The sequence below is a fragment of the Zophobas morio genome, unplaced genomic scaffold (genome assembly GCF_036711695.1).
Source record: "Zophobas morio isolate AGI-343-1 ecotype UQ-CSIRO unplaced genomic scaffold, CSIRO_AGI_Zmor_V1 ptg000021l, whole genome shotgun sequence".
In the NCBI taxonomy this organism is placed as follows: Eukaryota; Metazoa; Arthropoda; class Insecta; order Coleoptera; family Tenebrionidae; genus Zophobas; species Zophobas morio.
In genome coordinates, this window is record NW_026972126.1 from 24148355 (window position 1) to 24161531 (window position 13177).

Sequence of the window (13177 nt, forward strand, 5' to 3'; positions counted from 1 at the left end):
CAGATTCTTTCGATTTTTTTTATTCTTCCAGATTATTTCAGATTCTTTGGAATTTTTTAGTTTTACTCAAACGATGTTAGATCCTTACAGATCCTTTCAGATCCCTGCAGATTCTTCAAAATTCTTCCAAATTTTTCCAGTTTTTTTAGAATACCTTAGATCTTTATAATTACAAGTTTTTTTAATTTCATAAAATATGTTACTCTTGTACTTGTGATATGTGAATACGTGTCGAATTTTCACCATAGACATCCAAAATTTTTAGAAAAAATTTAAAACTGAATAAGAATATTTTACGATATAATTTTGAATCTTCAAAGCCGATTGCTCGGAAATCTTGTAAATGTTTTAAGGTTACCGTAATCATGGTAAATCGTTAAGCAAAATGTAATTTTTACCCCCTCCCAAAAAACTGATGACGTTATCTCAAAATTTTGCCAAACAAATTCTATACAAGATGCCCCAAAATCAGTCTTATCTAAGCAAGTACTAGCCCCGCCCACCCGCCCGTTCTTTTCTCAGAATGTATGACGTCTGCCAAAATCAGTCTTATCTGAGCAAGTACTAGCTCCGCCCACCTGCCCCTGTTTTCTCAGAGGATGTCATTTGGCAAAATAAGACTTATCTTAGCAAGTACTACCCTCTGACGAGATATAGGGCGGGTTGGCGTTCCTAGTACTTGTCAAGATAAAACTGATTTTGCCCCTATTAATCTTGTAAAATCATAACTTCTCTTATATTCCTTCACATTCTCTTAGATTCTTCCAGATTTCCTCAGATTACTCCAGATTCTTTAAAATTCTTGTTTGTAATCCTAACAAATCCTTTCAGATCCGTGCAGACTATTCCAAATTCTTCCAGATTCTCTCGGATTTGCTCACATTCATAAATTCTCTTAGATTCATTCAAAATTTTTACAGATCATTTCAGGTAACATTTATTTTTAAAATAAAAAAAATGGTGGAAAATGTATTCGTGAGAAATAATAAAAATAATAACACAGCACAAATTCCTTGCTGAAACATGAACTAATAGCACAAGCCGCCCCCGGTATCGTATTGTTTAAATTTCTATTACACCAAACCCGTCGTAAACTCCGGCGGCAACGCGAACACCTCCAATTTCGCCCCCGAATTCGGCTCCCACACCGGCTAATTCGGTTTGGGTTGCAAGCCAATGGTCGCTATACACACGGGACGGTAAATAAATTGATTCGGGGAGCTCGACGTGGACGAGGCCGGCGCCTCGACTGGAATTTATTAAATAAGATTTATTCGATGTAATCGAGTAGCGATTGGGTAATTGTGGGCGCGCCTACGACGTGGTCTGATTTTGCTGCTCTAATTTCATCGTGATTGGATCAGTACGGATGTGAGTCACGTGACGTGTAATGTGAGAGCACGCCTCTAACTCTCAGGAAAGCACTTCGGAGCACTTGTTCGTGCTGGTCGCCGCTGGAGTTTAGTGTGCACTCAATGTAACTCTATCACTAGTTCTGTAATAAATTTTAAGTGGGGTCGACTTTGTAGGAATAAAAAAACGCATTACTTTTTAATTCGTTATTAATTTATTGAATCCAAGAATATGTATATAGGTATAATTAGTTCATGTTTGACTCCTGGATGAAAAGGTCGTAAATGAGACGAGCCATAGCGCAATCCTCCGCCGCCATCCCTACAATAAAAAAATTCTTCAGTATAATGGGTTGCCTATCCTATTACTTTCCTTTTTCAGTATTTAAAAAGCATCAAATTAGTCGGCGTAAAAATAGGACGTTTATTACTATTACCATTGTTTAAGTATATTATAGTTGGACAACCTAATACAAATTTTACTTCGCCTAAATAGTGAGCTTTAGGACAAGGAATCCAGGGGGCGTGGGACAAATTTTTCGTCAACGTGCATTTTCGCTACAGTGAGCCAACGTATTAGGTTTAGTTTACTCTAAATCAGATGGCGCCATCAAACATTAGTAAAGGCAAACACCCTTCACTGATCACTCTGCTCTTATACGAGGAGTTATCCATAAATCCATAATTAACATTGTTCCGTAAACAGTAATGTGTATAAACATATATGTACAAAATATGAAAATATACTTGACATAAAAAATATGAAGCAACGCGTTGTAACGTGATAAGAAAGAATTGAATTTAAATGAATTTGACGCATATTTTTATTTGACTATATCTGAAGACTGACAGAAACTTTCCAAGGGTTTTTAAACTGGTATAATTGTTTAGTTTTACAAGATTAAAGTAAAACAAGATTTTAAGTAAAATTTAGATTCGTGGTGTTACAAAAATATTAACACAAAATGAAAATATATGTTCAAAGTAAATAACAGAATGACATAAACTTTCGGCGTTAACATTACAAATAATTACAAAAGAGAAAAAAACGCATTAAGAACTTAAGACGCATGTTTGTAATATCGAGTTGTTAAAGGCTGCTTTGAAGACTGTTTGTTTCTATGAAAAACAATTGCTGTTGTCCGACATTTTGGTAGATTTTGTTCAAAAAATACGAGATAACTAATTGTTTCTTTAACTAGTTTCCGTAACTTCTAAAATTTAAAAAGGATACGCCGTTCTGCTGTAATAAAATCTAGAATAATATCAGAATCACACTAATATTACATCTGAGTTTTGTTACCACATTAATATAATTTACATTAAAATAAGTTACAGACATTATTTGAAATGTTTATTATAGTTCGAAAACAAGATAAAATAAATAAATAAATAAATAAATAAATAAATAAAATGTGAAGTTTATAAATTTCAAAATTTTAGTAAAAAAATAATCATGTTTGAAGCTTTATTTTGTCTGTTCGATTTTATTGGGTGTATTGGGCCCCTCTCGGGATATAACATCGACATCAGTGCACCGACCCAACGTTCTTCAACCGATGGGATGATTTATTACTTCCGTTATGCTGGCCCTACACACAGCGATCTGGTTTTCGGATTTTCGGCTAGATCTGCACAATTAACTCTTTGCGCACTGCACACTGACACAGACACAGAGTATTTTGTTCACGCCAGCATCAAAAATACTACGCCGAAAGCACTTCTTGTGTTATTTTTTTTGAGATGTCGTATTTGTCAGCGTTTCCAAAATTTTCTTCTTTGCACAGGACTACTAATTTTTCGTAAACCGCATTTTAAAATTTTTGTTATTGTATTTTTTACTTTTTAATTTTCTAAGGCCTGAAAAAATCCCATATAGGTTTCTATGAATTTATTAACGAAATCAACTGATAACTTGCGCGCCATCTTGTGTTAATTAATACCAATAGTGACTATGATAATTTTATAGTTATCATTTTAATGAAATTGTGTTCTTCACTTCGCGAACGACAGCAAACAATTTAAAATTATCGCTAGTCAAGCACCTGAAAATCCATCTCTCCCAAATATGTTTTCTTGGCACGATTTGTAATCCGAAGTCTCCCTCCACAAGCAATTTTTCGTCGCCTGAGAACTTGTTTGATCTACAAACCAAAGTACACTCAGGCCAATATCGGCTTTAAGCCATTTATCTATAAACCGATATTCATTAGAGTTGATCTGATACACATCCACTACGAAGAATTAACCCATTTCGACCATTGGACTTTACAACGAATAAGTGAACAAAGTTCTTGAACATCTTGACGATTTAATACATAATGTTCCCGAATGACAAAATTTACATTTCAAATTGCATTATCAAATTACACTCACCAAAATTTGTCACGAACAATGAAATGACGCAATCTCCAAATTTTACAATAGTAAAATTGTAAATTCGCCCCGTTTACGGTTTATGCATCCGTGTCGAGTTTTCACCTTAGACGTCAAGATTTTTCGAAAAAAAATCTACATTTTCCAATTTATAATGTTATTTAAATTTTAAAAAGTAGAATAGTCCTGATCTTGTGATTTATACCTAAATACGCTATTGGGATTTTTCGGCTTGTCGATTTCTCGATTTTTCAACTTTAAATGTCTCAATTTTTCAATATTTCAATTTTGGGCTTTTCCGATTCCTCCATTCTTTAAATTTACTATTTCTTGATTTTTTTATTTTTCGATTTCTCAATCTTTCGATGTTTCAATGATACGATTTCTCAATTTTTGTCCTCTTCAATTTTACGGTTTTTAAATATTTCGATTTTTCAATTTTTCAAATTTTCACGTTTCTAAATTTTCAGTTTGCCGATTTCTAAAGTATTTTTTTTTATTTGTCCATTTCTGAACTTCCTAAAGTTTCGATTTTTCACATCTTCAATTCTTCAATTTTTCGATTTTTTAAGATTATGATTTTTCAATTTTGCTTTTTTAGATTTTCGATTTCTCAATTTTCCAATTTTTTAATTTCTCAATTTTTTGAATATTTCTTTCAGTTATGAGATTTTTCAATATTTCAATTTTTCGACTTTTCGATTTTTGAATTGATGGATTTTTTTTTGATTTCTCGCTTTTTTCCTTTTTGGATTTTCAATTTATTGTAAACTTTAGATTTTTCAATTCTGGGACTATTTAATGCTTCGATTTCTCAATTTTTTAACTTTTCGATGTTTTAATATTTCATTTTTTAAAATTCTAGGTTTTTCGATATTTCGAGTTTTCAGTTCTTCTATATTTCAATTTTTCAATTTTGCGATTTTTTGAATTTTAATTTTCGATTTTCCAGTTTTTCTTTTTTAAAATTTTTCGATTATTCAATTTTTTAATTTCTCAATTTATCGAATTCAGATGTTTCGTTGTTTTGATTGTTCAATTTCTCAATTTTTCAATTTTTAACTTTCGTTTTCGGCTTCCGACTCCTCAATTTCTCGATCCTTCGATTTTTCGATTTCTCGAAGTCTCAGTTTTTGAATTTTTCGATGTTTTGATTTTTGGATTTCTGGGTTTTTCGATTTTTTTCTTTTGAGCTTTTCAATTTCTGGATTTTCCATTTTGTCAATGCCTCGATTTTTCAATTTTTCAAATTGAATTGGATTTGTCGATTCTTCAATTTTGCGATATTTTAATTATTCATTGTTTTAAATTTTAGTTTTTTCGATTTCTCGATTTTTTTACTTTTCAGTTCTTCAGTATTTAAATTTTTCAATTTTACAAATTTCTGCGTTAAATTTTCAGTTTTCTGATTTCTCAATTAATCTATTTTTGATTTTCCCACTTCTCAAAGTTTCGATTTTTCAGTTCTTCAATTCTTCGATTTTTCGACTTCGCTTTATTGGTTTGCCGATTTCTCAATTTTTGGATATTTCTTTTAGTTTTGATATTTTTCAATACTTCGATTCTTTCATTTTTCGACTTCTAGATTTTTCTATTTTTTATTTTTGGATTTTCAGTTTTTTGTTTTTTATTTCAATTTCTCAATTTTTCAACTTTTCCATATTTTAATTTTTAAATTTCTAGATTCTTCGGTTTCTCGAGTTTCCAGTTCTATATTTTAATTTTTTAAATTTCCAGATTTTTAAATTTTTTGAAATCTCAATTTATTGAGATTCGGATGTTTCGATGTTTTGATTATTCAATCTCTCGCTTTATCAATTTTTCCATATTTAAGTTTTCGATTTTTCGATTTTGGCCTATTTCGGTTTCTCAATTTTTTGATTTTTCGACTTCTCGATTTTTCGACTCCTCGATTTTTTTGTCTTTTGATTTTTAGATTTCTCGATGTCTCATTTTTTGAATTTTACAATGTTTCGATTTTTCGATTTGTTGGTTTTTCGATTTTTTGCTTTTCGGTTTCTCGATTTTTCGATGGTTCGATTTTTGATTTATCCGATTTTTCAATTTTCCAATTTTTTTAATTCTCGACTTCTCGATTCGTTGATTTTTCAGTTTTTCGATTTTTAAATTTTAGAATTTTATTTTTTTTTTATTTTTTGATGTTTGGATTTCTCCATTTTTCAGTTTTAGGATATTTTAACTTTTCAATGTTTTAAATTTTAGATTTTTCGATTTTTCAGTTCTTCAATATTTTTTTATTTTTCAAATTTTGACGTTTCTGAATTTTTAGTTTTCGGATTTCTCAATTAATCTATTTTTTTATATTCCCATTTCTCCACTTCCTAAAGTTTCGATTTTTCAGTTCTTCACTTCTTCAATTTTTCGATTATTCAGGTTTTTGGTTTTTCAATTTTTCGATTTTTTAAGTTTGCGATTTTTAGAGTCTGCTTTTTTGACTTTTTTGTTTGTCAATTTTTTAATTTCCTAATTTTTTGATATTTCGTTCAATTTTGTGATTTTTCAGTTTTTCGATTTCTCAATTTTAACTTTTCAATTTTTAAATAATTAATTTTTTTCGATTTTTTGAGTTTTCAGTTCTTCTATATTTCAATTTTTCAATTTTCGGAATTTTTAAATTTTCGATTGTCCAATTTTTTTTATTTTTCGATTTTCCAATTTTTCGATGTTTCGATTTTTGAGTTAACCGATTGTTCAATTTCTCGATTTTTAAATTTTAGATTTTCCAATTTTAATTTTCTTGATTTTTTTATGTTTCGATTTCTCGATTTTACAATTTTCCCATATTTGAAATTTTCAGTGTTTTAAATTTTCGATTTCGAGGATTTACTGTGTTACATGACTACTCATAAAGAACGATTATTGCTGTGCCTACATACTGATAAGCACGTACATACAAGACACATTTAAGTCTGTTTTAATTCTGCTAGATATAATTTTTGCAATTTTAAATTTATTTCTTGATGTCTAAATCGTATGTATTTCAATGGTGATGAATATTTTGTGATACAATCTTAGGATAAAATACATTTAATGATTTGACTACTGTTAATAAAAAAAATACGCAAGAAGATGTTCATATTGAATTAATTTGGTTTTCATAGTTTGATAATAACCTATAGTTATTCTGGAGGCAAATTAGATGACTTGTTACTTATTAATTAAAGTAGTGGTCGTTTAATTTCGTACCTTTAAAGTGGACGAAGGGACGCATATTTGTTAGCCATGCAGTTCATGGATAATAGGTATACCGCGATAATATTAAATTTTTGATACCTTAACTTTGAAACAGGTATGCACTACATATACATATATTACATATATGTAAAGTCTTCAACACGTACGTTTGCTTATTTTGTGACTGCTTCCCGTACAACGTACTGATTAATACGTCCATTTACTATCTTATCGACATCACGTGTTTACGGACTATTTTTACCCCCTTTCGTAAGGTACCGCCACTTCATAGTGAAGCGAGTGAGATGTAAAATATATATTCATTCTTTTCTACATGGGAAAGTGATTGTCTGTATAGGTTGTCCAACTATAATATACTTAAACAATGCTATTACCTAAACTCTGGAACACGGTAACTTGATCGAGAGGGGGCGGCGGCAAGTCTCCGGTTATAACCCCTCCGATTTCACCCTTGAATTCGACTCCCAGTTTCCCCAAACCGGCTAACTCGGTTTGGGCTCCAGCCCAATGGTCTATATACACATGGGATGACTGATAAATTGATTCGGAAAGTTCGCTGTGATGGACGAGACCGGCGCCGACGGCTGGAATTTATTCAAAAGATTTATTCAGGCCCTGTCTCGACTTTATTCTTCACTTAGTCCACGAAAACGTATTGGAGAAAGTGTCTCTAACGCGATTTTTTTACAATAAGAATCATACCGTTAATATGAACCCCATCTTTCAGCCACTCCTTCTGTACAATCGGACTTTTGGCAAAAGTAGCCGTCACAACAACATCGGCACCTCTAACGCATTCTTCGTTAGATTGGCAACACTTGAATTTTTGACAATTGTAAACTTGATTGAGCTCCTGCACTAGAGTTTCAGCTTTGTGAACATTATGGTTCCAGATACGTATCTTTCAAAGGAGAATTTAAACAAAAATTGTTAAAAAAAAAACAACAAAAACACCTCTTTGAAGTCATAAAAGTGATTGAAACATATAGCGTGAATCCGTCCTTGAACCCCGGCCCCCAATATCGCTAAAACTTGAAACTCTTTCGGTTTAAGGTGTTTAGTGGCCACTGCGGAGGCGGCAGCCGTGCGCCACTTCGTTATTTCAGTACCGCCAACGACCTGAAAATTGTGACTATGCAACACATTATACACACCGCTGCAAACTTATGCAACCCACTTCACATCCTAATTACAATTGCTCGTTTCATTCTACTCACCGCCTTTAAAATTCCAGTGGCTTCCTCAAACAGCAAAATTTGCGCGTTTATGGTCGGTAAAGGATGCTCCAAATTAATATTATCAGGGGCAACAGTAACCAATTTGCATCCTAATGCCCCGAAACGCTCGTTATCTAAGTGTCCCGGCATGGTTAACAACAACGTTTTCGATGTTGTTGATTGCGTGAAAGTTCGGGGACTTTGAACAGCCCGCTTGTTGTACACGCTCTCCAAGGCTGCTTCCACTGCGTCGAAGGTGCTGTCCCAGTTCAACAGTTTTTTCACTTGGTCTTCGTGGATGAAGATTGGGTTGGACATGGTGAAGGCGAAAATAAACTGTTCGTTGCACGTTGATAATTGGGTGATAAAGTCGCCTTGAGTAAATACTGTTTTATTTTGGTCTTATCTGCGAGCTGTGTCACGCGCGAACTAAATACTGAATGAGGGTTTTAGTGCTGGGTCTTAGGTGTTAATGGCTTCATTGTGGAAGGAATTTTACGGCGTTGGGGGTTAATTTGGACGTGGGGGACGTGTAACTTAAATTATACGCAGAAAAGTATTCTTAATTTATTTCAAATATGTTATATACTTAGAATCCGACTTTGTGTTCCAAATTTGTTTCACTTGATAATTATAAATTATAACCTTCCATTGTGATTTGATGTTTAGGCAACCAACACTACACGAAAGTTTTTACTTGACATGGAAAGTTTTTCGGAAAAAATGAAATTTTATAAACAGTAAGCACGTCAAAAATGTGTAATTTTTCTAAGTCAGAAAATCTAATTCGTGTTTGATTAATTTTAACACTCATCTTGAATTTTGGAAAAAATTTGCGTTAATTTCTGTTTATCGTTTAATTCAATTCGTTTATAATTCAATTCTAGAAAAAATACACTTTGTTACCGATTTTTTTATATTCTTTCAAATTCTCTCAATATCCCTGAAGATTCTCTCGGATTTCCTCAGAATTTTTCAAGATCGCTTTGGATCCTTGCAGGTCCTTGCAGACTGTTCCAGATTCTTCCAATTTTTTCTACATTTTTCTACGTTCTCTCAAATTGTCTCAGATTCTGCCAGATTTACCTAGATTCGTCCAGATTTCCTGAGATTCTTTCCGATTCTTAGTATCATATTTCCTCAGATTTTCTTGGATTCCCTCAGATTATTCCAGATTCTTTCCTATTTTTAAGATTCTTCTTTTCAAAGACACCGTCGGGAATCCTCACGACTCTTTCAAATTTTTGAATTCTATTCAGGTCGTTTTAAAACCGTGCAGATGCTTTCAGATCCCTGAAGACTATTCCAAATTCTTCCAGATTTTTCTAAATTCTTCGAGATTCTCACAGATTCCCACAGGTTTCCTTCAGATTCTTTCAAGTGCATTCAGATTCTTTCATTTTCTTTCTGATTCTCTCTTTCAGGTTTTTTCGATTTTTTTTAATCTTTCTGATTATTACGGATACTTTTCGATGCTTCCGGTTTGTTTACAATCAAATTTTTTAAGATTCTGTCAAAGAGCATCAGGAATTCTCCAGATTCTTTCAAATTTTTCAGTTCTATTCAGATCGTTTTAGATCTTTTCAGATTCTTCCAAATTCTTCAAAATTCTCTCAGTTTCTCACAGGTTCCCTCAGATTCTTTCAAACTGCTTCAAATTCCTTCAGTTTCTTTACGAATTTCTCAAATTCTGTTACATTCGCTCAGACTCTCTAGGATTCTCTGAATTTTAATATTAATAATAATATTTGCTTTCAAATTTTCCCACATTGTTTCAAAGTCCTGTAAAATCGTTCAGATTCTTTAAGATTCTTCTAGATTTTTCGAGATTCCCTCAGATTTCTCCAGGGAAAATGAGAAAATCTTGAAGAATCTAGCAAAATCTAAAAGAATCTAGAAAAATCTGAAAAAGTCTGCAGGAATCTGATAAGATTTGTAAGGATCTGAAACAATCTAAACAGAACTAAGACATTTTAAAGAATCTTGAGGATTTGTGATGGGGGTCTTTGTCGTTCTTTTTTGTCCTTTTTCGTCCTTTTCGTCCTTTTCTTCCATTTCGTCCTTTTTCGTCCTTTTCGTCTTTTTCGACCTTTTTTGTCTTTTTCGTCCTTTGTCGTCGTTTTTCGTACTTTTGCGTCCTTTTCATCCTTTTCGTCCATTTTCGACATTTTTCGTCCTTTCTGGCCCTTTCCTTCCTTTTTCCTCCTTTTCGTCCTTTTCCGTCCTTTTCGTCGTTTTCGTCCTTTTTCATCTTCTTCATCCTTTTCGTCCATTTTCGACATTTTTCGTCCTTTCTAGCCCTTTTCGCCTTTTTTCCTCCTTTTCATCATTTTTCGTCCTTCTTAATCCTTTTCCTCCTTTTTCGTTCTTTTTGTCCTTTGCGTCCTTTTTCGTCCTTTACGTCCTTTTCGTCCTATTTCGTCCTTTTTCATCTTTTTCAGCCTTTTCGTCCATTTTCGACATTTTTCGTCCTTTCTGGCCCTTTTCTTCCTTTTTCCTCCTTTTCGTCATTTTTCGTCCTTCTTAATCCTTTTCCTCCTTTTTCGTCCTTTTTGTCCTTTGCGTCCTTTTTCGTCCTTTACGTCCTTTTCGTCCTTTTGGTCTTTTTCGTCCTTTTTCATCCTTTTTGTTCCTTTCGCCCATTTTCGACATTTTTCGTTCTTTCCGTCCTTTTTCGTTGTTTTTCGTCCCTTTCGTCCTTTTTCGTCCTTTCCAGTCCTTATCATCTTTTTCGTCCCTTTTAGTCCTTTTCGATCTTTTTCGTCCTGTTTCTTCCTTTTTGGTCTTTTTCGTCTTTTTTCATCCTTTTCGTTCCTTTCGTCCATTTTCGACATTTTTTGTCCTTTCCGTCCTTTTTCGCTGTTTTTCATCCTTCTCGTCCTTTTTCGTTCTTTCCAGTCCTTTTCATTTTTTCGTCCTTTTTAGTCCTTTTCGACCTTTTTCGTCCTTTTCGTCCTTTTTAGTCCTTTTCGTCCTTTTCCTCCTTTTCGTCCTTATTCGTCCTTTTGATCTTTTTCGTCGTTTTCGTCCTTTTTCATCCGTTTCGTCCTTTAAAAATAAATATTTTTTATATGTTGGCACGAATAAATCTTATCTTATCTTATCTTATATTTTCGTCCATTTTCGACATTTTTCGTCCTTTTCGTTTTTTTTCGTTCATTTTCGTCCTTTTTCGTCCTTTTCATCCTTTTTCGTCCTTTCTAGTCCTTTTCGCCCTTTTTCCTCCTTTTCGTTATTTTTCGTGGTTCTTAGTCCTTCTTGTCCATTTCGACCTTTTTCATCCTTTTCGTCCTTCTTCGTCCTTTTTCGTCCGTTTCGTCCTTTTTCATCCTTTTCGTCCCTTTCCGTCCTTATCGTTTTTTTTTCGTCCTTTTTCGTTCGTTCGTACTTTGTCGTCCTTTTCGTCCTTCTCGTCCTTTTTTGTCCTTTTCGTCCTCTTTCGTCCTTCTTCGTCTGTTTCTTTTTTTTTCATCCTTCTCCGTCCTTTTTCGTCCTTTTCGTCCTTTTTCGTTCTTTTTCGTCCTTTTATAATTGCATTTATTAACGCCAATAAAGCTGTTACAGAGTAAAATAAAGACAAAAACTACAATAAACTACAACGTCCTTTTCGTGCTTTATCGTCCTTTTCGTACTTTTTCATCCTTTTCCTCCTTTGCGTCCTTAGTCGTCCTTTTGGTCTTTTTCGTCGTTTTCGTCCTTTTTCATCCTTTTCGTCCTTTTCGTCCATTGTCTACATTTTTCGTCCTTTTCGTTTTTTTTTCGTCCATTTTCGTTCTTTTTCCGTCCTTTTCATCCTTTTTCGTCCTTTCTAGTCCTTTTCGCCCTTTTTCCTCCTTTTCGTCATTTTTCGTCCTTCTTAGTCCTTCTCGTCCTTTTCGACCTTTTTCAATCTTTTCGTCCTTCTTCGTCCTTTTTCGTCCTTTTCGTCCCTTTTCGTTCTTGTCGTCTTTTTTCGTCCTTTTTCGTTCTTTTTCGTCCTTTTCGTCCTTTTTCGTCCTTTTCGTCATCTTTCGTTCTTCTTCGTCCATTTCGTCCTTCTTCGTCTGTTTCTTTTTTTTCATCCCTTTCCGTCCTTTTCGTCCTGTTTCCTCCTTTTTGGTCCTTTTCGTCCTTTTTCGTCCTTTATCGTCCTTTTGTCTTTTTTCGTACGTTTTCTTCCTTATTTTGGTCCTTTTCGTTCTGAAAGAATCTGAAAAGTTCAAAGGAATCTGCAGAAGTTCGAAAGAATGCGAAAAATTCCGCGCTTTATTTTCTCATAGATATTTGCTAAGATAAGTCTTATTTTGGCAAATGATATATCCTCTGAGAAAATAGGGGCGGGTGGGCGGGCGTAGTACTTGCTCAGAAAGACTGATTTTGGCAGACGTCATACACCCTGAGAAAAGAGCGGGCGGGTGGGCGGGGCTAGTACTTGCTCAGATAAGACTGATTTTGGCAGATGTCATACACTCTGAGAAAAGAGCGGGCGGGTGGGCGGGGTTAGTACTTGCTGAGATAACATAAGAAATTTTAAGAAGACGTCATCACTTTTTTGGGAGGTGGTAAAAAATAAATTTTGCTTAACGATTTACTATGATTATGACAACTTTAAAATATTTACAAGATCTCCGAGCAATCGGCTTTGCAGTTTCAAACTTATATTGTAAAGTATTCTTGTTCAGTTTTCAATTTTTTATCAAAATTCTGGGTGTCGAGGGTGAAAATTCGACACGGATTCACACACCACAAGTACAAGAGTATCTTATTGTTAGTGGGGATAATAAGCCAAATTTTGGTTAGTATTTAACCATTTACATGATATTTCTAACATATGTACAAAACTTGACAATCGGTCTAGCAGTTTCGGAGATTACGTCTTTAAAAAAAATGGATACAAACAGACAGACAGACAGTCAGACGGAATGCACCCGAACGCTATTTTCTCAGAGGGAATGGCGTTTGCCAAAATCTGTCTTATCTGAGCAAGTTCTAGCCCCGCCCACCCGCCCGCTCTTTTCTCAGGGTGTATGACGTCTG

The 13177-nt window shown here is 33.8% G+C and overlaps 1 protein-coding gene across 1 annotated transcript; it reads right to left on the reverse strand.

Moving 5' to 3' along the window:
* Positions 1-1548: 1548 nt before the first annotated feature.
* On the reverse strand, positions 1549-8645 carry LOC135132835 (ketimine reductase mu-crystallin). The gene is made up of 5 exons (XM_064061047.1): positions 8162-8645; positions 7899-8063; positions 7647-7845; positions 7319-7528; positions 1549-1674 (listed from the first exon to the last, which is right to left on the reverse strand). The coding sequence occupies exons 1-5, from the start codon at positions 8477-8479 to the stop codon at positions 1601-1603; spliced, it is 966 nt and encodes a 321-aa protein (XP_063917117.1). The 5' UTR covers positions 8480-8645; the 3' UTR covers positions 1549-1600.
* Positions 8646-13177: the final 4532 nt, after the last annotated feature.

What these genes read in the sequence shown, in the direction of transcription:
- LOC135132835 (XM_064061047.1), bottom strand. Translation starts at nt 8,479, where the DNA reads ATGTCCAACCCAATCTTCATCCACGAAGACCAAGTGAAAAAACTGTTG. An exon ending in CCACTGGAATTTTAAAGGCG is followed by an intron (nt 8,064 to 8,161) that starts GTGAGTAGAATG and finishes CACAATTTTCAG; the next exon opens with GTCGTTGGCGGTACTGAAAT. An exon ending in ACTTTTATGACTTCAAAGAG is followed by an intron (nt 7,846 to 7,898) that starts GTGTTTTTGTTG and finishes CTCCTTTGAAAG; the next exon opens with ATACGTATCTGGAACCATAA.